The following is a 23,964-nucleotide window of genomic DNA, read 5'->3' as shown; positions in this document are numbered from 1 at the left end:
TTAAATTACTCTTTCAGAATTCAGGGCACCTGGCTGGCTCAGTTGGTTAAGCATCCAACTCTTGATTTCAGCTCAGGTTATAATCTCACAGTTTGTGATTTTGAGCCCCGTGTCAGGCTCTGTGCTGACACTGTGGAGTCTGCTTGGGATTCTCTTTCTGTCCCCTCACCCACTTGCACACTCTCTCTCCAAATAAATTAACTTACAAAATTTAAAAAACATTTTAGGGCACGTGGGTGGCTCAGTCAGTTAAGCATCTGACTTCAGCTCAGGTCTTGATCTTGCAGTTCATGAGTTCAAGCCCTGCATCGGACTATGTACTGACTGAGTAGAGGCTGCTTGGGATTCTCTCTCCCTCTCTCTCTGCCCTTCCCCCACTCACACTTCCTTTCTCTCAAAATAAATAAACTTAAGAAAAAAAATTTTTAAATACTTTTCAGAATCAATAAATGTTTTTAAAGTTTGTATTTTGAAGAAATAAAACTTCTATTTTAAAAGTTAATTTGAAAATTGCATATTGACTTTAATTAGATTCCCTTTTTATAAGAATTTGCTCTATGTGGGGATCAGATAAATAGCCTGTTTTCTACCCAGTAACAGTGTGATTTAGCTAGCTTTTTGATACCTTTAGTGTTAGCTCCCTTGAGAATGTCATTTCTTCCAGTAAGACTTCCTGAGGCACCAGGCAGAGGTGGCTCCTGTGTGCATTCAGGATGCACAGTCCTGCTTCCCTCTGTCATGGGCAGCGCCCACCACTCCCTGCACTGATTACTGTTGGCTCTCCCCTCTGGGCTCCCCACTAGGTCATAAACTTTATGACAGAACTATTTTGTGCTAGTTACGTGTTGTGTCCTTCATACCTGGCAGAATAACTTACTGAATTAGATGCTCAATGATACTGTGTTGAAGAAACGAATTAGTGAGTAACTACTACTTGTTTTTGCCTCCAGGACTGCCTTAGATTATTTTCCAAAGAAGAAAAGCTCACAGACAACAACAGGTTTTACTGCAGTCATTGCAGAACTCGACGGGACTCTCTAAAAAAGATAGAGATCTGGAAGTTGCCACCTGTGCTTTTAGTGCATCTGAAACGGTAAAAGGAACACATTTTTCTGCAGTTTAGATGAAGGAAGTCTTAAGTTGTACTTCATTCTAAGTCATTTTGTTGCATTGCCTGCTAAGGTGTATTACAAAGGAAAATTATCTGGTTAGGGAAACAAGGCAGAAATGAGGAGACTCCAGTTCCTTACTTTAGTGTTTGCGAGAACAGCAAAATGACAACACGGTACTTTCAAGTCATTTCATCTTTTAAAAATTAGTGAAATTTATTGCATTTCAAATATAAAATTTTACATCATAAAAAATCCAAGTGAAAATGTATAAAATCACACAGGATAACTCTAATACAAATGATAAGTCAATAAAATTTATTGTAAACTAAGAAAAGATTTAATCCTGTGCTGAAAATGAGAATGCAGTTTTAAAGAGAAGATGTTAAGGATGCCATTGCTGGGTGCAGATATTTTTGTCCACATTTTTCTAGCCTGTGAAAAAGGTCTGGCCCTGTAATAGATGGGATAATAGCAAGAGAGTTGTAAAATCTGTCCCAGATGTTGTCTTTCGATTCTTTTATCTTTATGGAATCCATTCATGGAGTGATAACTATGAATCATTATTTTGAAAAACTTTTTAAAAGGAAGTTTCATCTTTTTATTGAGAGCTGTAATTTTTGTCTCAAACGAAGCATTTCTGTTTTAATTATTTGTTTCATTTTGTATTATTGGAAATTCTTAGGCAATTACTTTTGTTAGTTTCTATATTGACGTGTTCAAATTCCTCACGTAAATTTTCTACCAGAAACTTGTTCCATCAGTTTTTCTCTTCTTGAGGATTGTGGAGGTACAGATAAACATTCTATAAATGATTACACATATGTTAAGATTTCTAGTGCTGTGTATTAATTCTTTGGAGAATACAGGTATCTAAAAATGTAAATGGTTCAGAATTCAGTTTTTGAAAACTAATTCTGAAATAATCTTATCACACCAACCAAAGTACCAGTATTTCGGCGTTTAAAGGAGTAGAGTATGTCAGGATAATGGAATGCTATTACAATTCTCCCCTGCTATCCAAAAGTAGAGTGTTCCTGTGAAATCTTTCATAAGCCAAAATGGTGTAAAGCAAAGAAGCAGTTACCATTAATTTATATAGAAAATCTTTCAGTATTCCCAGACCCCCAAAATAACCTTCTCTTAGACTTTTCTAATACCTTAGGACACATCTTGCTTAACAGATGCACAAAACAGATCAAGATAAAACACAGGTACGGGCAGACAATTCAAAGCTGTGGCAGCTTGACACTGAGTATTCTGGGAAGGAGCATGGTGATGCCACTTTATCTACTCAGCAGGTTGCCTGCTGCCTCCAGCAGCCTACTGCAAACAAACGCTGCCCAGTGCTGCTTTCCCCTTTTCACCTTTTTTCTTAAAAGCAGAAACCTTCTTTGGATTTCTTTTAGGTAGCTAAAACAGGTACTCATGGAAGTCTTGTAAAAATGAAGTGGCGTAACACCAGCTTTTGAAAAGCAGGGGATCCCTGTGTAGTCTGTGTGCTTATGATTTCCAGCTTCAGTTTCCCCAAAAGTACAGTCTTAACAGCTAGAGCAGCCCTCCTTAGTCTTTCCTCTGTACTCATATGGTAGTTAGCATTATAAACCTGGGTCTTCATAACTTTTTACCTTTGCAGAAGACTCATCGAACAGTTGTCCCTGGCCTACGGGTCAAGGGACCCAGGTGTGGCTCTGTCTCCACCACCTTAGCTGTTTGACTGAGGGCAGGTCATTTCATATCTGCTCATACCTTCGTTTTCTCATTTGTAAAGTGGAAATGAAGCCAAATGTCTTTCCAGGTCCCTCCACCACTGAAATTCTGAGTGTGTTTGAAATGGATTTTCTGGTCTCAGCTACAAATCTAGAACATTAATGAATGAATTCAAGTCTTTCCAGTGTTTGTGGTCTCTCAGTTTAATTGCTATCCTGTTTCACTCTACAGTTTTTCCTACGATGGCAGGTGGAAGCAGAAACTACAGACCTCTGTGGATTTCCCATTAGAGAATCTTGACTTGTCACAGTATGTTATTGGTCCAAAGAACAATTTGAAGAAATATAATTTGTTTTCTGTTTCAGTAAGTATCTTGTTGGAACTAAATCCTTTCTCTTTTTCTAAGCAAACTATAAAAATAAGAGTTTCATGTGGTTCCTTAACCTCATAGGAAAATAACATAAAGCTTTGAAGTATTTAAAATATGACAATAATTTCAGTTTGAACTGATTTTCTATCTTGTTTGGCACAGAATCACTATGGTGGGCTGGATGGAGGCCACTACACTGCCTATTGTAAAAATGCAGCAAGACAGCGGTGGTTTAAATTTGATGATCATGAAGTTTCTGATATCTCCATTTCTTCTGTGAAGTCTTCGGCAGCTTATATCCTCTTTTATACTTCATTGGGACCACGAGCAACTGATGTAGCCACGTAAGGAGAAATAGGTTCTAAGCTAGTTATCTTTTAAGAAGCTGAGCAACACAACTCTTGACATGCTTATAAAGATACTGGATAAATACAGCTGGCCATTTAGAGGAATTCTAAGACCGTGGGAGCTGTGTTACTATCACCATATACTTTAGGTCAGTGCCATTATCGAAAAACTGACTAATATTTAACGAGTATTGCAGTTAAGCACTCCTTACAGGTACCATTTATTTCAAAACCTTTATAGTTTGCTCCAAAGTTAAAATAATTAGCTAAGCATTATTCTTCTCCTGGTCTAAAAACCATTATATCCTTTCTTTTCCTTTTCACTGTTACGGCCTTTTCACATTTCTAAATCCCAGCTTGATCTATGAATACTCTAGAATGATGTAAAGCAGATAGGAATGTATGTGTATATATTTATTGCACACTTGCACATCAAATCAATGTACATAGTATAATAACGTGGTCCTTGTGTGAAGCCTAGAACTCAGAGGACTGTTTGTTTTTCCTTTTTCTTTTGGCCTATTCTGAGTAACTGCAGTGCTTTCTTAGGGAAATGACAGGGCAAAGCTATTTTTTTGTTGGCTTTGGGCTGTATTTGTGCACTAAATCTTTATTCTAAAAAATAAATGGAAACTTTTCTTTAATTTTTTAAAATGAGAATTTTCATTTACACCTACATTAAAATCTTAATGAGAAAAATAATTTAAAACCCTGTAAGTGTTCTGTCTTTATTTTTTTATCAAACCATTTTATATACACACACATTTTATCCTACTATGTGACTTAAAATTTAGTTCACTTATCCTGTTGTATTAGGACTTGATTTTACTCTTCCTTCAACTTGACCCAGAACTGCATAAAGCACTTATTTAGAATTCTCAAGAGTTGGGAATCAGGATTAAAATTAAAAGGGATAGGGATCGGGAATGACTACAGAATAAACTGTATTAAGAACCACATCTTTGCAAAGTGATGTATTAAAGGAGAGGAGCTGAGAATGTATTATTTACCTCAGACTCAGGTGCTATAGATGAAGTCAGTAAAAACTCCCCATATAAAAATATGATTCTAGAAGTTGCTTCTGAAAGATGCCACTATGAGTAAAGAGGAGTCTTGAATCCTGAGGTTGGCATCTTTTCATATTCTGCAGTTGGTCTAAGAATCTTAGAGTTCTTGGCTAAATTATCAGATCACTGAAATATTTCCAAATCATAAGGTCACAGAGCCACTTGAACAAAACTTACTTTGTTTAGCTCCATGAAGTATCTTTGGAGAATACTTTGTTGCATATATATAATTGAGGTATTTTAGGTTTAAAAATATCCATCCTAATAGACATTGAATTTTGAAACCTGAAATTAATACATACTTTGCTGTGCTTTGCAGGCCCCCATCCATTAGCATTTCGTCGTGCTGCCTTTTTCAGGAGGCCAGGACCTCTCTTCTCTGCTAGAGGCTTATCATATAAAAAAGTGCATAATACAGTAGAAAGAGTGAAAATTATGTTGGATGTAAGTAAATTGCAAGAGTTTAATGACAAAGCAAACCTGAAGTACCAGTTTCTGATTGCTTGTTTTGCAGTTTTCAGTTCTGCAGTTTTGCACCATTTTCCTAGCTCTTGCACTTTTTTATAGGTATAGAAAAGGGCTGGCAACTGTAGAACAGGAGATAGGCTGTAGCAGTTTGCACTGAAGTATCTGGAATCTCACTGACTCGTGTGTCATCAAAGCTATACCAGGCCTGGGTCACTGAGTTCTTGCAGAAAGCAGTGTAGTGGCCACCGTCCAGATCACCAAAGTGGTTCTAGGGGAAGAACGAATGTCAGACTTAATATTCCCAAGCAGATAACTCTACTGGAACAAAAAAAGGTATAGCCAAGAAATATTTTTCACAATTGTCCCTTACACTAAATTAAAAGGAGAAGGTAATGTTGTTAAATGATAGATATGGCCTGCTACAATAGTTTTCATCCATTGAACTGCTTATACATTGGGCCTATCGACTAAAGAATCTATGAATGAAATAGTTTAGTATTTGGCAGCATCTAATATTTATGACTGAATACTGAGCATCTACTATACATAGACTATTAAACGTTAAAGGAGTTGGGGCACCTGGGTGGCTCAGTCAGTTAAGCATCCAACTTCGGCTCAGGTCATGATCTCACGGTTTGTGAGTTCAAGTCCCACGTCGGGCTCTGTGCTTACAGCTCAGAGCCTGGAGCCTGCTTCAGATTCGGTGTCTCCCTCTCTCTGTGCCCTTCCCCTGCTCACACTCTGTCTCTCTCTCTCAAAAATAAACATTAATTAAAATTTTTAAAAACATTGAAGATTTTAAAATAAGATAGTCCTCTTTCCTAAATGAGCCTACAGTTTAATTTGAAAGATAGGAAAAAGGACATTTAGCATTGGGACAAGACAGTTAACTGCATATTGCTCCTACACAATTTGAGGGATTATGCGACAACAACCCCCTCGGTCATGTAGCATCCAGAAGAGAACCTATTCCATTCTCTTTTCCACGTCTTTCCTAACCCCGTAAAGGCATGTTTGAAACCGGCACTGGAGAACCTCACTTTGGTGTGGACTGTGAGGAAGAATGCGTTTCATATTTTTGTATGGTTGAAAAAATATTTTGTGACCTGAACATTATATGAATCTCAAATTACAGCAAGTAAAGTTTCATGGGAACACAGCCATGCTCATTCGTTTTATATCTTTTAGTAGCTGCCATCACACAATAGTAAAGCTGAATAGTTGCAGTAGAAACTGCTGGCCAACAAAGCCTAAAATATTTACTGTCTGGCCTTTTACAGAATAAGTTTGCTGACCCCTGGTATAGAGGGTAGAAGATGGTCAATTATAGTCATCTAGTAGTCAATATAGAATTGATAGTTCAGCTCTAATACTACACAATGGCTTTAAGGTGTATTTAACCTTCCTGAGCTTTAATTTCCCCATCTATTAAAATGGGGTAATAAAATATGTCTTGTCTTACATAGCAGTTATCAGATGTCTTTGAAATTACGGAAGTAGTACATAGGAGATACTTACTAAATATTCCCTTAGACCTTCATCTTCCCTACCTCTCACTTTACATGTTACAGAAATATCCCAAAGCTGACATTTAAAAGATCCGAGCTCTAGTCCTGGTCCTTGCCCTGTGACCTTATTTGGGGGGTTATTTTGAGAATTATTTGAGGGGTGCTTGGCAAAAGGAAAGAACTACATTCTGTTTCTGGATAGATGTGCTTTCATTCAGGCTGTACAGGACACCCACATATAGAATGTTCTTGAACATTCTAAAAAATGACCATGAACATAATACACAGTGCTATAAGCTTAAGATGTTATATATGAACCTCATGGTAACCAAAAGCTCAAAACATTGAACAGATGCACAAAAATTAAAGAGAAAACCAAACCTAACACTACAGAAATCATCAAGCACAATAAAAGAAAGCAAGAGAATAAAGGATCAGAGAAAGACCACAAAAACAACCAGAAAACAAAATGGCAATAAGTTTACTTACCAGTAATTAAATGGCCTGAATCCTCCAATCAAAACACATAGGGCGGTGGAATTGATTTAAAAAAGCACACACATAAACCGTCTATATGTTGCTGGCTACAAGACACTCAACCTCACACCTAAAGATGCATACAGATTGAAAGTGAAAAAACAGCATGCAAATGGATGTGAAAAAAAAAAAAAGCCGTATTTCTATCAGAAAAAGTAAACTTCTTGTTTTTAATTTTTTTCAATGTTTGTTTTTGAGAGAGAGAGAGCAGGGGAGAGGCAGAGAGAGAACGAGACACAGAATCTGAAGCAGGCTCCAGGCTCTGAGCTGTCAGCACAAAGCCTGAAGCAGGCTTGAACCCATGAACTGTGAGATCATGACCTGAGCCAAAGTTGGACACTTAACCACCCAACTGAGCCACCAAGGTGCCCGAGATAAAATAAATTTTAAAACAAAAACTGTAAGAAGAGACAAAGAAGGGCATTACATAACAGTGAAGGAATCAATCCAACAAGAGGAGCTAAAAATTGTAAATATCTATGCATCCAACATTGGATTACCTAAATATATAAAGCAAATATTAACAGATGTAAAGAGATAAATTGGTAATATAGTAATACTAGGGAACGTGAAAACCCCAGTTACATCAGGGCCCCTGGGTGACTCAGTCACTTGAGCATCCAACTCTTGATTTCAGCTCAGGTCATGATCCCAGGGTCATGGGATCAAGCACCACGTTGGACTTTTGGCTGAGTGTGGAACCTGCTTAAGATTCTCTTTCTCTCTCTCTCTCCCTCTGCCCACCTCCCCCCCCCCCCCCGCCACACACTCTCTGATAAAAAATTAAAAAGAAAAAATCTTAAAAAAAACAACAGCCACTTACATCAATGGATAGATCATCCAGGAAGAAAAATCAATAAGGAAACTGTCTTTGAGTGAAACATTAGACCAGGTGGACATAAAAGATCTACACAAACATTCCATACAAAAACAAGAGAACAGACATTCTTTTCAAGTACATCTGGAACATTCTCCATAATAGAACACATGTTAGGCTCCAAAGTGGTGGTAAATTTAAGAAGATTGAAACCATATCATGCATCTTTTCTGACCACAGCAGTATGAAAATAGAAATCAATCACAGGAAAAAAACACAATCATGTGGAGGCTAAAAAACATGATACTAACAACCGAAAGGTCAATGAAGTAATCAAAAAAGTTATAAAAATACATGAAAACAAAGGAAAATGAAAATACAATGATCCAAAACCTTTGGGATGCAGCAAAAAGCAGTTCTAAAAGGGCAATTTATAACAATACAGGCCTACCTCAAGAAACAATTTCAAACAACCTAACATTACACCTAAAGGAACTAGAAAAACAAAACAAATAAAGCCCAAGGTTAGTAGATGGGAGAAAATAATAAAGATAAGAACAGAAATAAAGGTATAGAGACAAAAAAAATAGAAAAAAATTAATGAAAAGAGCTGGTTCCTTGAAAAGATAAAATTGATAAACCCTTAGCCAGACTCATCAAGAAAAGAAGAGAAAGACCCAAATAAGTAAAAAAAGAGAAGTAACAACTAACAGCACAAAAATACAAAGGGTTATAAAGAAAACATTGTGAAAAAGTATGTGCCAACAAATTGGAAAACCCAGAAGAAATGGATAAATTCCTAGAAACATACAATCTTCCAAAATTCAATCAGAAGGAAATAGAAAACCTGAAGAGACCAATGACTAATAACAAAAATGAATTGGTTTTCAAAAAACTACCAAAAAAATAAAAGTCCAGGACCAGATGGCTTCACAGGTGAACTATACCATTTAAAGAAGACTTTATACCTATTCTCTTCAAACTATTCCAAAAAATAGAAGAGTAAGGAAAGCTTCCAAGTTTATTCTATGAAGCCAGAAATCACCCTGACACCAAAGCCAAAGACACCACAAAAAAAAAAACAAAAAAAACAAAAAAAAAACTACAGGCAAATATCCCTGATGTACATAGATACAAAAAATCCTCCACAAAATATTAACAAATTGCATTCATCTAGATGATAAAGGATCATTCACCATGCTCACTTCAACAGCACATCTACTAACATGGGAATGATACAGAGATTATCATGGCCCCTGCACAAGAATCACATTCAAATTTGTGACATGTTGCATATTAAAAAAAAAAAATCATTCACCACAATCAATTGGAATTTATTCTGGGGCTGCAAGGATGGTTCAATATTCACAAATCAATAAACATGATACACTATATCAATAAAACATAAAAATCATATGATCATATCATCATCTGCATCTCAATAGATGCAGAAAAAGCATTTGACAAAGTACAACATCAATTCATTTAAAAAACTCTCAAAAGTGGCACCTGGGTTGGCTCAGTCGGTTAAGTGCCTGACTCTTGATTTCAGCTCAGTTCATACCTTATAGTTTGTGGGATTGAGCCCCATGTCAGGCTCTGTGCTGACAATAGGCAGCCTGCTTGGGATTCTCTCACTTCTCTCTCTGCCCCTGCCCCTGCTCATGCACGCTCTCTCTCCCTGTTTCTCTCAAAATAAGTAAACATTAAAAAAAAAACCAAAAAAACCTCAACAGTGGGTTTAAAAGGAACATACCTCAACTTAACAAAGGATATATATGACAAATCCATAGCTAACATCACATTCAGTGGTGAAAAATGATGTGGAGAACAAAGGCAAAAGAAATATAGGAAAAAAAATTTTTTTAAATTTTTAACAAGTACTTAAGACAGGTAGAGTGACCTTTTCTCAAGGAGCTTAGCTGCCTTCATGTTAATCTTTGCTAGAGGCAAAAGGCAACCTTAGCTTGACATTCGCTGGACCTCCAGGATCCTGTAAAAATCCCCTTGGAAACTTTGTTTATCTCTACCTCCTCAAGATATATGTTACCAATCATTTTCCAAAAATATGGCCCACTGATATACATCTGAAAAGTCTCATGACTAACAGTTTACTAGACAGTAGTAAATGACCTTTTCATAGCAACAGCTAGCTCCTCAAGGTCCAAATTCCTTAAAAACTTCTCCTATCCCTAACCCCCTCCCAACTTGAAAGTATGTTACTCCTCATGACCTCAGAGCAGCTACAACAACCCTTTTTGTACCAAAGACATCTCAAGAATTGTTTCTTGACTGTTCACTCCCGAACCCCAACATGACACATCAAAAAACAGAATTTTGCTCTAAAATTATGAGACAAGGATGCCCACTGTCACTTTTATTCAACACAGTATTAAAGTCCTGGTTATAGCAAGCAGACAACAAAAATAAAAAAGAGGCATCCATATTGGTAAAGAAGTTAAACTGTCACTATTTGCAGATGACATGAATCCTTAAGATCCACCAATAAACTACTAGAATTAATAAATGAATTCAGTAAAATTGAAGGATACAAAATTAATACCCAGAGGTCTGGGAAGATGTTGGAGTAGGAGGACACTAAGTTTGCCTTGTCTCACGGATCCAACTAGATAACACCCATATCAGCATAAATAACCCAGAAAACAATCCAGAGACTGCCAGAACAAATTCCACAACTAGAGGCCACATTGAAGAAGGTAGGAATGGCAAAGATGTGGTCTAGAAGTAAAATAGACCATGGCTGTCTGTGGTAGAGAGAGAGCCGATGACACTGAGAAGGGAAGAAAACAGACTTTCACTCTAGGGATATTTGCCTTTGAATATGAGAGGGGCTGAATTTCCTGAGTTCTTAAAACCAGTGGAGCTTAGCCTAGAATTTAAAAATCATCAGGCTTGGCTCTGGGAGAGACTGGAGGGTGCTAAGAAACAGAGTTCCCTCCCCTAAAGGGACAGCATAACAAACAGGCTGTACACATACTGTGTAGAATCAGCAGTTTGAGAAACACCAGGGGCAGATGGGAGGAAGAGCGATTTGCTCATCTCAGAGTGTGGCCTAGAGAGACCGGAAGCACAGGGAGACCTTTCCAGGAAAAAAGGAGCTGGCAGAAGCCATTTCCTCCCCCAACCCCAGCATAAACGACGGCCACCTGTGGGAAAGAGAACAGCCCAGATACTCCTTACCTAAATTGCTTGCATCAAGCCCCAATCCCCCAGGCTTTTCTGGGTCTGTCCTTCCCAATCACACTCTCTCCTCAGTCCTGGTGCTGCAAGCCCCCTCCCCGTAAAGATGAGCGCACACCTTGTTAACACATCTCCTGAACCACATATTTTGCAAAACGTCACTTCCAGCAGCATGGAGGGCTGGTCTCATTTTGCAAACAGACCACTGCACACCTCATGGCCCACAACAGGCAAAGAGAGCCTCCATAGACAATTGGACTGAAGGAAAAAGAGGCCAGGGCTCAACAGGAGAGCACACACAACACACATAGGAGATATGTTTTTGAAGCACCAGGTCCTGAGGAAGAGGGGACAATGTACTTCAGGGCACTATAGGAATTCTTCTTTATAAGGCTATTGTCATTAAGAGCAAGAGAAGTAGGTGACTTTCCTAAAAGAGAAACAGACATAGAGAGTTAAACAAAAGGAGGAGACAGAGAAACATCTCTCAAATGAAAGATCAGGACCAAACCGCAGAAAGAGACCAAAGTGAAATCAATGTAAGAGAATTTAAGTGGAAAGAGAATTTAAAGTAATGGTCACAAAGATACTCAGTGAACTTAAGAGTGGAGGACATCAGTGTGACCCTTAACAAAGAGAGAAAAAACCAATCAGATATCAAGAACAAAATAAATGAAATTAAAAATACACTTGATGGAATAAATAGCAGGCTAGATGAAGCAGAGGAATGAGTTAATGACCTGGAAAACAGAATAATGGAAAATAACCAAGATGAGCAAAAGTGATGAAAGAAAATTGTGTAAATTGATAATAGTCATAGAGAATTCTGACTCCATCAAGTCAGAACATCCACATTATAGGGATCCCAGAAGAAGAGACAAATAAGGAGGCAGAAAATTTATTTGAAGAAATAGTAGCTGAAAACTTCCATAATCTAGGGAAGGACACAGATATCCAGATCCAGGAGGCACAGAGATTCCGCCCCCAACAAAATTCAATGCAAGGAGGTCCACACCAAGACACATAGTAATTAAAATGGCAAAAAGTCGTGATAAAAAAATTTTTGGAAGCAGCAAGAGAAAAGAAACTGTTACATACAAGTGAAACCCCATAAGGCTATAAGTGGATTTTTCAGCAGAAACATTGAATATATCATGCCACATTCTTCCAGACAGCAAAGTGCTGAAGGGAAACATTTAAGGCCCGGAATACTCTATCTAGCAAGGCTATCATTCAGAAGAGAAGGAAGGATAAAGAGTTTTTCAGGCAAACAAAACTGAAGGAGGTTATGACCACTAAACCTGACCTCCAAGAAATAGTAAAAGGGAAACTTCGAGTGGAAAGAAAGATCATAAGTGAGAGTATGAAAAATAAAAAACACAAAAACAGTAAAAAATAAGTATTTCTGTAAATCAGTCAAAGAATTCATAAAATAAAAGGATGCAAAATAGGACACCATACACCTAAAAACGTAGAAGGGAAGAAGAGTAAAAAATGGGCTTAAGCTTAAGTGACCATCAACTTAACATAGACTGCTATATGCAGAAGACATTATATACAAACCTAATGATAACCACAAATCAAAAGCCAGTAATATATATGAAAAAAAAATAAAGAGAAAGGAATCCAAGTATTAAGGAAAGCCAACAAAACATGAAAGAGAGCAAGAAAGGATCAAAGAACATCTATAGACACAACCACAAACCAAGTAACAAAATGGCAATAAAAACATATCTATCAATAATTGCTTTGAATGTAAACTGAACATTCCAGTCAAAAATACACAAGATGACAGAATGCATTACAAAAAAAAAAAAAAAAATAATCCATCTATATGCTGCCTACAAAAGACCAATCTCAGGCTGACAAGAGACCTGCAGATTGGAAGTGAGAGGATGGAGAAACATTTATGATGTAAATGGATGCCAAAAGGTAGCTATACTTATATAGGACATATTGGACTTTAAAACAAAGACTGTAACAAGAGACAAAGAAGGATAAGAAAGGGGACAATCCATCACGAAGATATAATAATTGTACTTATTTATTCACCAAACACAGAAGCACCCAAATACACAAAATGGTTAATAACAAACATAAAGGAACTAGTTGGTAATAATATAATAGTAGGGAACTTAACACTCCACTTACATCAATGAGCAGATCATCTAAACAGAAAATCAACATGAAAACAACAGCTTTGAATGATACAATGAACCAGATGGATTTAGCAGATACATCAGAACATTCCATCCTCAAACAGCAGAATACACACTCTTGTCAAGTGCACGTGGAACATTCTCCACAATAGATCACATATGAGGCCACAAAAGTCTCAACAAATGCAAGAAATCAAAATTATACCTACATCTTTTCTGACCACAATGCTATAACCACAAGAAAAAATCTGGAAAGACCACAAATAACATGGATGTTAATTAACATGTTATTAAATAATGAATGAGTCAACCAAGAAATCAAAAAGCAAATAAAAAATTACATGGAAACAAATGAAAGTGAAAACACAAGAGTCCCAAATATTTGAGATGCAACAAAAGTGGTTCTAAGAAGGAAGTTTATAGCAATAAAAGTCTACCTCAAGAAGCAGGAAAAATCTTAAGAGCTAAGACCTAACCTTACATCTAAAGAAGCTAAAAACAGAACAAACAAAACCCCAAACCAGCAGAAGGAAAGAAATAATGAAGATTAGAGCAGAAATCAATGATCTAGAAACTAAAAAATCAATACAACAGATCAATGAAACCAGATGATTCTTTGAAAAGATGGATAAAACTGATAAACCTCTAGCAAGACTCACTAAAAAAAAAAAAAAAAAAAAAATACAGAACCCAAATAAAGAAAATTACTAATGCAAGAGGATAAATAACATCACAGAAATACAAACAATTGTAACAATATAATGAAAAGCTAGATGCCAATAGACAGCTTAGAAGAAATGGATAAATATCTAGAAACAAATAACCTACCAAAGCTAAAGCAAGAAAAAATAGAAAATTTGAACACATCAATCACCAGCAATTAAATTGAAACAATAATCAAAACTCCCCCCAAACAAAAGTCCAGGACCTGATGGCTTCACAGTGAATTCTACCAAACATATAAAGAAGAGATAATACCATTCTTCTCAAACTATTCCAAAAAATTCAAGAGGAAGGAAAACTTTCAAATTTATTCTGTGAGACCAGTATCACCTTGATACCAAAACTAGATAAAGATACCACACACAAAAAAAGAGAACTACAGGCCAGTATCTCTCACAAATACAGATGCAAAATCCTCAACAAAATATTAGCAAACCAAATTCAACAGTGTATTAAAAAAATCAGATACCACAATTAAGTGGGATTTAAAACTGGGATACAAGAGTGGTTCAATATTTGCAAAGCAATCAATGTGATACATAGCATCAATAAAAGAAATAGTTAAAACCATATGATCATTTCAATAGGTGTTGACAAAATACAACATTCATTCATGATAAAAACTCTCTGCAAAGTAGGCCTAGAGAGAACACATCTCAACATAATAAAGACCTTTATATGAAAACCCACAGCCAACATCATACTCAATGGGGAAAATCTGAGAGCTTTTCCCCCTAAGGTCAGGAACAAGACAACGATGTCCATTCTTAGCACTTTTATTCAACATAGTACTGCAAGTCCTAGCCACATCAATTAGACAACATAAATAAAGGCATCCAAATTTGCAAGGAAGAAGTAGATGACATACAATATATATGTAGACTCCACCAAAAAACCTACTAGAACTGATAAATGAATTCAGTGAAATCGCAGGATACAAAAATCAAGATTACAGAAATCTGTTGTATTCCTATATACTAATAATGAGGCAGCAGAAAGTGAAATAAAGAAAAAAATTCCAGGGGCACCTGGGTGGCTCAGTCTGTTAAACGTCTGACTTCAGCTCAGATCATGATCTCACAGTTTGTGGGTTTGAGCCCCATGTCAGGCTCTGTGCTGACAGCTCAGAGCCTAGAGCCTGCTTCAGAATCTGTGTCTCCCTCTCCCTCTGCCCCTACCCCACTCATGCTCTCTCTCTCTTTCTCTCTCTCTCTCTCAGAAATAAGAATTTTAAAAAAGAAAAAAAATTCCATTTACAATTGCACCAAAACAATAAAATATCTAGGAATAAACAACCAAAGAGCTAAAAGACCCATACTCTGAACACTATAAAACACTGATGAAAGAAAAAGAAGATGACACAAAGAAATGTAAAGATATATGCTCATGGATTGGAAGAATAAATACTGTTAAAATGTGTATACAACCCAAAGCAATCTACAGATTTAATGCAATCCCTATCAAAATAGCAACAGCATTTTTCATAGAACTAGAACAAACAATCCTAAAATTTGTATGGAACCACAAAAGATCTCAAAAATCCAAAGCAATCTTGAAAAAGAAAAAAAAAGCCCTGAAAATATCAAATAATATTACAAGAATTCCAGATTTCAAGTTATATTACAAAGCAGTAGTAATCAAAATACTATGGTTCAGTCATAAAAATAGATACAATGATCAATGGAATAGAGCAGAAAACCCAAAAATCAACCCACAATTATATGGTCAATTAACTGACAAGGGAGGAATGAATGTTCAATAGGAAGCAGTCTCTTCAACAAATGGTGCTGGGAAAACTGGACAGCCACATGCAAAAGAACGAAACTTGACCAGTTTCTTTCACCATACACAAAAATAAACTCAAAATGGATTAAAGACCTAAATTTGAGACCTAAAACCATAAAAATCCCTGAAGAGAGCATAGGCAGTAATGTTGCTGACATTGGCCGTAACAACAAAATTCCTGCACAGGAAGGAAACAATCAACAAAACTAGAATGCAATGTACTTAATGGGAGAAGATATTTGCAAATATCATACCTGATAAAGGGTTGGTATCCAAATATATATAAATAACTTCTACAACTCAACACCAAAAAACATAATCCAATTAAAAAATGGGCGAAAGACATGAAGAGACATTTGTTCCAAAGAAGACATACAGATGGCCAACAGACACATTAAAAGATGCTCAACATCATAAATCATCAGGGAAATGCAAATCAAAACTACAATGAGGCATCACCTTACACCTGTCAGAATGGTTAAAATAAAAAACATAAGAAACAAGTGTTAAAAAGGATGTCAAGAAAAAGGAACCCTGGTGCACTGCTGGTAGGAATGCAAACTGGTGTAGCCACTGTGGAAAACAGTACAGAGGTTTCCCAAAAACAAAAAAATAGAACTACCATATGATCTAGAAACTCCACTACTGGGTATTTACCAAAAAAAAAATGAATACACTAATTCAAAAAGATATCTGCATCCCTATGTTTAATGCAGCATTATTTATAATAGCCAAGATATGGAAACAACTCAAGTGTTGATCCATAGATCAATGGATAAAGAAGATATGATATGGATATTATACATATACATATATATATATACACACACACACACACACACACACACACACACACACACACACTCAGTCATAAAAAAGAATGAAATGTTGCCATTTGCAGTAACATGGATGAGTCTAGAGTGTTTAATGCTAAGTGAACTAAATCAGAGAAAGACAAATACCACATGATTTCACTCCTGTGGAATCCAAGAAACAAAACAAATAAAGAAAAAACAAGGAAAACAAAAAACACAGACTTTTAACTGTAGAAAACAAACTGATGGTTACCAGGGGAGTATGGTAGGGGTTGGGTAAAATAGGTGATGGGGATTAAGAATACACTTAATCATGACCAGCACGGAGAAATGTATAAACTGATCAATCACTATTTTGTACACCTGAAATTAATATAACACTGTATGTGAATTATACTTGAATAAAAAAATGGTAGAAAGAAAGAAAGAAAGAAAGAAAGAAAGAAAGAAAGAAAGAATGAATGAATGAATGAATATATTCTGGAATCAGAAAGAACTGAATGTATACCCTGATCCCATTAGTTTTTAGCTGTGTGACTTTGATCAAATTAACCCCTCTAGGACTTTTTTCTTATAATACATTAATAAAAAAAAATATGTCCTACACTATAAAATTATTATAAATTTTTTTTACTTAAGAAATATAGTGGATACTTGCAGTGAAATCAAGGAAAAGGGGGTTCTGTACCATGCAATAAATATTTGCTCATAAAATTCAAAATTAGTAAATAGCAATATTACTATTATATTAGTCTACCTTGTAAGCACTGTAAGCAAGTTAATATTAGTGGAGAAGAATTAATAATGTATACTTGAGGGGCACCTGGGTGGCTCAGTTGGTTAAGCATCTGACTTCAGTTCAGGTCATGATCTTGTGGTTTGTGAGTTTGAGCCCCGCATCAGGCTCTGTGCTGACTGATTCTGTGTCTCCCTCTCTCTCCACCTTTCCCTGCTCTCTCCTCTCTCTCTCTCTCTCACGCACATACACACACACACACACACACTCTCTCTCTCTCTCTCTCTCTCTCAGAAATAAAGCATTTTTTAAAATTAAAAAATAATAATTTATACTTGACATTAAACATATCCAGTGAAAACATTAAACATATACAGTTGATACAAATAAAACTATTGCAAATATTATGAAAAAGACACATTTTAATAGGATAGGAAAAACTAATAGCAAAGAAATATGGTAAGATGATCAACCTTATTAATAATCAGGGAAATGCACTTTAAGAACAAAATGAGATACAATTTCAGACCACTAGACAGGCAAAAACTAAATCTGATAATAATTGATAGGGCTACATATTGGTATAACCTCTTTGAAAACCATTAACATTACCTAGAAAGTTAAATTTTCATACACTCTATGATCCAAGTGATTTCACTTCTAAATATATATGCTAGACAAACTCACATATATCTGCAAGAATGTCTACATAATGTTGATCATAATAGCAAAAAATCTGGAAACGATCAAATGTCCATCAACAGGGCAATAGATAAATTACAGTACCTTCACACATATCATATGCTAAGTGAAATTATAGCTACATATAAAAATATGGATGAATTTTAAAAATAATACAATGAAAAAAGAAACTTGCCAAAGTCTAAAAAATATAATGCATTTTTATAAAGCTAAAACACAAAGAGTCTAAGCAATAATTTATAAATATATACAATAAAATGATATTAAACAGTCAAGAAAATAATAAGCATTAAATTGAGGATACTATAACCTCAAGAGGATAAGGCAAGAGAATGGATTCTCCGGAGCCAAGTGTAAACGAGAGGCCCGTGGAAGAGGGTAGGAAGGGCGGAGAGGCAGTGCACGCTACACGGACTGGCAGGAAGGAGCCGGGGTGGAGGGGCAGACCACCGGCAAAGCAGAACCCCCAAGTCTGGCTTGCAAAAACGGAGGGGCCGGACAGAGTGTGTTTGAACAGCAAGTGAGAGTTAACATCTGGAAGGTTATAAGCTAACAGCTCTGCTCGGAGAGCAGGAGGGCTGGAGGACAACGGGAGGGAGAGTTGTTGCGCCCCGGAAGAAAGGCGCTCACCAGCACCATCTCCCTCACCCATCTCCCAGCCAAAATCCAAAAGGGAACCAGTTCCTGCCAGGGAACTTGCTTGCACCACGCAAACACCCAACGCTGTGCTTCTGCGGATCCATACCTCCAGCGGCAGGTCTGACTCCCTCCTGGTGCTGCAGGGCCCCTCCTGAAGCGGATCTCCGAAGGAAAAGCGAGCTGAGCCTGCCCCTCCCGCCCCTGTGCACCTTGCCGATCCACCCCAGCTAATACGCCAGATCCCCAGCACCACAAGCCTGACAGTGTGCAAGTAGCCCAGACAGGCCACACCACCCCACAGTGAATCCCACCCCTAGGAGAGGGGAAGAGAAGGTACACACCAGTCTGACTGTGGCCCCAGCGGTGGGCTGGGGGCAGACATCAGGTCTGACTGCAGCCCTGCCCACCAATGCAAGTTATTCAAGACAGCACAGGGGAAGTGCCCTGTAGTTCTGCACCACTCCAGGGACTATCCAAAATGACGAAATGGAAGAATTCCCCTCAAAAGAATCTCCAGGAAATAACGACAGCTAATTAAAAGAATCTCCAGGAAATAACGACAGCTAACAAACTGATCAAAAAGGATTTAAACAATATAATAGAAAGTGAATTTAAAATAATAGTCATAAAATTAAACGCTGGGCTTGAAAACAGTTTAGAGGACAGCAGAGAATCTATTGCTACAGATATCAAGGGACTAAGAAACAGCCAGGAGGAGCTAAAAAATGCTGTAAATGAGCTGCAAAATAAAATGGAGACAACCACAGCTCGGATTGAAGAGGCAGAGGAGAGAATAGGTGAACTAGAAGATAAAATTATGGAAAAAGAGGAACCTGAGAAAAAGAGAGATAAAAAAATCCAGGAGTATGAGGGGAAAATTAGAGAACAAAGTGATGCACTAAAGAGAAATAATCTACGCATAATTGGTATTCCAGAGGAGGAAGAGAGAGGGAAAAGTGCTAAAGATGTATTTGAAGAAAAAATAGCTGAGAACTTCCCTGATCTGGGGAAGGAAAAAGGCATTGAAATCCAAGAGGCACAGAGAACTCCCTTCAGATGTAACTTGAATCAATCTTCTGCACAACATATCATAGTGAAACTGGCAAAATACAAGGATAAAGAGAAAATTCTGAAAGCAGCTAGGGATAAACGTGCTCTAACATATAAAGGGAGACCGATAAGACTCGTGACGGATCTCTCTACTGAAACTTGGCAGGCCAGAAAGGAATGACAGGAAGTCTTCAATGTGATGAACAGAAAATATATGCAGCCGAGAATCCTTTATCCAGCAAGTCTGTCATTTAGAATAGAAGGAGAGATAAAGGTCTTCCCAAACAAACAAAAACTGAAGGAATTTGTCACCACTAAACCAGCACTACAAGAGATCCTAAGGTCGATCCTGTGAAATAAAGTAACAGAGACATCGCTACAAGCGTGAAACCTACAGACATCACAATGACTCTAAAGTCATATCTTTCTATAATAACACTGAATGTAAATGGACTAAATGTGCCAACCAAAAGACATAGGGTATCAGAATGGATAAAAAAACAAGACCCATCTATTCGCTGTCTACAAGAGACTCATTTTAGACCTGAGGACACCTTCAGATTGAAAGTGAGGGGATGGAGAACTATCTATCATGCTACTGGAAGTCAAAAGAGAGCTGGAGTAGCCATACTTATATCAGACAAACTAGACTTTAAATTAAAGGCTATAACAAGAGATGAAGACGGGCATTATATAATAATTACAGGGTCTATCCATCAGGAAGTGCTAACAATTATAAATGTCTATGCACCGAATACGGAAGCCCCCAAATATATAAAACAATTACTCACAAACATAAGCAACCTTATTGATAAGAATGTGGTAACTGCAGGGGACTTTAACACCCCACTCACAGCAATGGATAGATCATCTAGACACATGGCCAGTAAAGAAACAAGGGCCCTGAATAATACATTGGATTAGATGGACTTGACAGATATATTTAGAACCCTCCATCCCAAAGCAACAGAATATACTTTCTTCTCGAGTGCACATGGAACATTCTCCAAGATAGATCACATACTGGGTCACAAAATAGCCCTTCATAAGTATACAAGAATTGAGATCATACCATGCATACTTTCAGACCACAATGCTATGAAGCTTGAAATCTACCACAGGAAAAAGTCTGGAAAACCTCCAAAAGCATGGAGGTTAAGGAACACCCTACTAAAGAATGAATGGGTCAACCAGGCAATTAGAGAAAAAATTTAAAAATATATGGAAGCAAATGAAAATGAAAATACAACAATCCAAACGCTTTGGGATGCAGCAAAGGAAGTCCTGAGAGGAAAATACATTGCAATCCAGGCCTGTCTCAAGAAACAAGAAAAACCCTAAATACAAAATCTAACAGCACACCTAAAGGAAATAGAAGCAGAACAGCAAAGACACCCCAAACCCAGCAGAAGAAGAGAAATAATAAACATCAGAGCAGAAATAAACAATATAGAATCTAAAAAAACTGTAGAGCAGATCAGTGAAACCAAGAGTTGGTTTTTTGAAAAAATAAACAAAATTGATAAACCTCTAGCCAGGCTTCTCAAAAAGAAAAGGGAGATGACCCAAATAGATAACATCACGAGTGAAAATGGAATTATTACAACCAATCCCTCAGAAATACAAGCAATTTTCAGGGAATACTATGAAAAACTATATGCCAACAAACTGGACAACCTGGAAGAAATGGACAAATTCCTAAACACCCACACACTTCCAACACTCAGTCAGGAGGAAATAGAAAGCTTGAACAAACCCATAACCAGAGAAGAAATTGAATCAGTCATCAAAAATCTCCCACCAAATAAGAGTCCAGGACCAGATGGCTTCCCAGGGGAGTTCTACCAGACGTTTAAAGCAGAGATAATACCTATCCTTCTCAAGCTATTCCAAAAAATAGAAAGGGAAGGAAAACTTCCAGACTCATTCTATGAAGCAGTATTACTTTGATTCCTAAACCAGACAGAGACCCAGTAAAAACAGAGAACTACAGGCCAATATCCCTGATGAATATGGATGCAAAAATTCTCAATAAGATACCAGCAAATCGAATTCAACAGCATATAAAAAGAATTATTCACCATGATCAAGTGGGATTCATTCCTGGGCTGCAGGGCTGGTTCAACATTCGCAAATCAATCAACGTGATACATCACATTAATAAAAGAAAAGATAAGAACCATATGATCCTGTCAATCGATGCAGAAAAAGCATTTGACAAAATTCAGCATGCTTTCTTAATAAAAACCCTCAAGAAAGTCAGGATAGAAGGAATATTCTTAAAGATCATAAAAGCCATTTATGAAAAGCCCACAGCTAACATCATCCTCAATGGGGAAAAACTGAGAGCTTTTCCCTGAGATCAGGAACACGACAGGGATGTCCACTCTCACCGCTGTTGTTTAACATAGTGTTGGAAGTGCTAGCATCAGCAATGAAACAACAAAAGGAAATCAAAGGCATCAAAATTGGCAAAGATGAAGTCAAGCTTTCACTTTTTGCAGATGACATGATATTATACATGGAAAACCCGAGAGACTCCACCAAAGTCTGCTAGAACTGATGCATGAATTCGGCCAAGTCGCAGGATACAAAATCAATGTACAGAAATCAGTTGCATTCTTATACACTAATAATGAAGCAACAGAAAGACAAATAAAGAAACTGATCCCATTCACAATTGCACCAAGAAGCATAAAATAACCTAGGAATAAACCTAACCAAAGATGTAAAAGATCTGTATGCTGAAAACTATAGAAAGCTTATGAAGGAAATTGAAGAAGATACAAAGAAATGGAAAAACATTCCGTGCTCATGGGTTGGAAGAATAAATATTGGCAAAATGTCAATACTACCCAAAGCTATCTACACATTCAATGCAATCCCAATCAAAATCGCACCAGCATTCTTCTCGAAGCCAGAACAAGCAATCCTAAAATTCATATGGAACCACAAAAGGCCCCGAATAGCCAAAGTAATTTTGAAGAAGAAGACCAAAGCAGGAGGCTTCACAATCCCAGACTTTAGCCTCTACTACAAAGCTGTCATCATCAAGACAGCATGGTATTGGCACAAAAACAGGCACATAGACCAATGGAATAGAATGGAAACCCCAGAACTAGACCCACAAAAGGATGGCCAACTAATCTTTGACAAAGCAGGAAAGAACATTCAATGGAAAAAAGACCGTCTCTTTAACAAATGGTGCTGGGAGAACTGGACAGCAACATGCAGAAGGTTGAAACTAGACCACTTTCTCACACCATTCACAAAAATAAACTCAAAATGGATAAAGGACGTGAATGTGAGACAGGAAACCATCAAAACCCTAGAGGAGAAAACAGGAAAAGACCTCTCTGACCTCAGCCGCAGCAATTTCTTACTTGACACATCCCCAAAGGCAAGGGAATTAAAAGCAAAAAGGAACTCTTGGGACCTCATGAAGATAAAAAGCTTCTGCACAGCAAAGGAAACAATCAACAGAACTAAAAGGCAACCAACGGAATGGGAAAAGGTATTTGCAAATGACATATCGGACAAAGGGCTAGTATCCAAAATCTGTAAAGAGCTCACCAAACTCCACACCCGAAAAACAAATAATCCAGTGAAGAAATGGGCAGAAAACATGAAGAGACACTTCTCTAAAGAAGACATCTGGATGGCCAACAGGCACATGAAAAGATGCTCAATGTCGCTCCTCATCAGAGAAATACAAATCAGAACCACCCTCAGATATCACCTCACGCCAGTCAGAGGGGCCAAAATGAACAAATCAGGAGACTATAGATGCTGGAGAGGATGTGGAGAAGTAGGAACCCTCTTGCACTGTTGGTGGGAATGCAAACTGGCGCAGCCACTCTGGAAAACAGTGTGGAGGTTCCTCAAAAAATTAAAAATAGACCTACCCTATGAGCCAGCAGTAGCACTGCTAGGAATTTACCCAAGGGATACAGGAGTACTGATGCATGGGGGCACTTGTACCCCAATGTTTATAGCAGCACTCTCAACAATAGCCAAATTATGGAAAGAGCCTAAATGTCCATCAACTGATGAATGGATAAAGAAATTGTGGTTTATATACACAATGGAGTACTACGTGGCAACGAGAAAGAATGAAATATGGCCCTTTGTAGCAACGTGTACGGAACTGGAGAGTGTTATGCTAAGTGAAATAAGCCATACAGAGAAAGACAGATACCACATGTTTTCACTCTTATGTGG

General features: G+C 37.3%; 2 protein-coding genes and 1 non-coding gene across 5 annotated transcripts in view; 2 read left to right on the top strand and 1 right to left on the bottom strand.

Moving 5' to 3' along the window:
- USP8 (ubiquitin specific peptidase 8) overlaps positions 1–4,180 on the top strand; it is a 76,996-nt gene extending 72,816 nt beyond the window's left edge. The window contains exons 18-20 of the mRNA XM_007081842.3: positions 951–1,093; positions 3,051–3,183; positions 3,352–4,180. Of these exons, the coding sequence (XP_007081904.2) occupies positions 951–1,093; positions 3,051–3,183; positions 3,352–3,537 (462 nt within the window). The 3' untranslated portion in view covers positions 3,538–4,180. The remainder of the gene's footprint in view (positions 1–950; positions 1,094–3,050; positions 3,184–3,351) is intronic.
- Positions 4,181–5,046: 866 nt separating this feature from the next.
- The window catches only part of USP50 (ubiquitin specific peptidase 50), a 41,749-nt gene continuing 22,831 nt past the window's right edge, over positions 5,047–23,964 (bottom strand). For 2 of the 3 annotated variants that reach the window (XM_007081843.3, XM_042988880.1), the window contains exon 7: positions 5,047–5,339. In XM_007081843.3, the coding sequence (XP_007081905.1) occupies positions 5,148–5,339 (192 nt within the window). In that variant the 3' untranslated portion in view covers positions 5,047–5,147. Of the gene's footprint in view, positions 5,340–7,068; positions 7,187–23,964 lie in introns of all 3 variants that reach the window. The other variant, XR_006218632.1, reaches the window with a different exon arrangement.
- LOC122239830 lies at positions 9,131–9,234 on the top strand. The gene has a single exon (XR_006219215.1). It is a non-coding gene; the product is annotated as a U6 spliceosomal RNA (small nuclear RNA).

The sequence above is a fragment of the Panthera tigris genome, chromosome B3 (genome assembly GCF_018350195.1).
Source record: "Panthera tigris isolate Pti1 chromosome B3, P.tigris_Pti1_mat1.1, whole genome shotgun sequence".
In the NCBI taxonomy this organism is placed as follows: Eukaryota; Metazoa; Chordata; class Mammalia; order Carnivora; family Felidae; genus Panthera; species Panthera tigris.
Note: the sequence above shows the minus strand (reverse complement) of the source record. Positions and strands in the feature narration are given on the sequence as shown.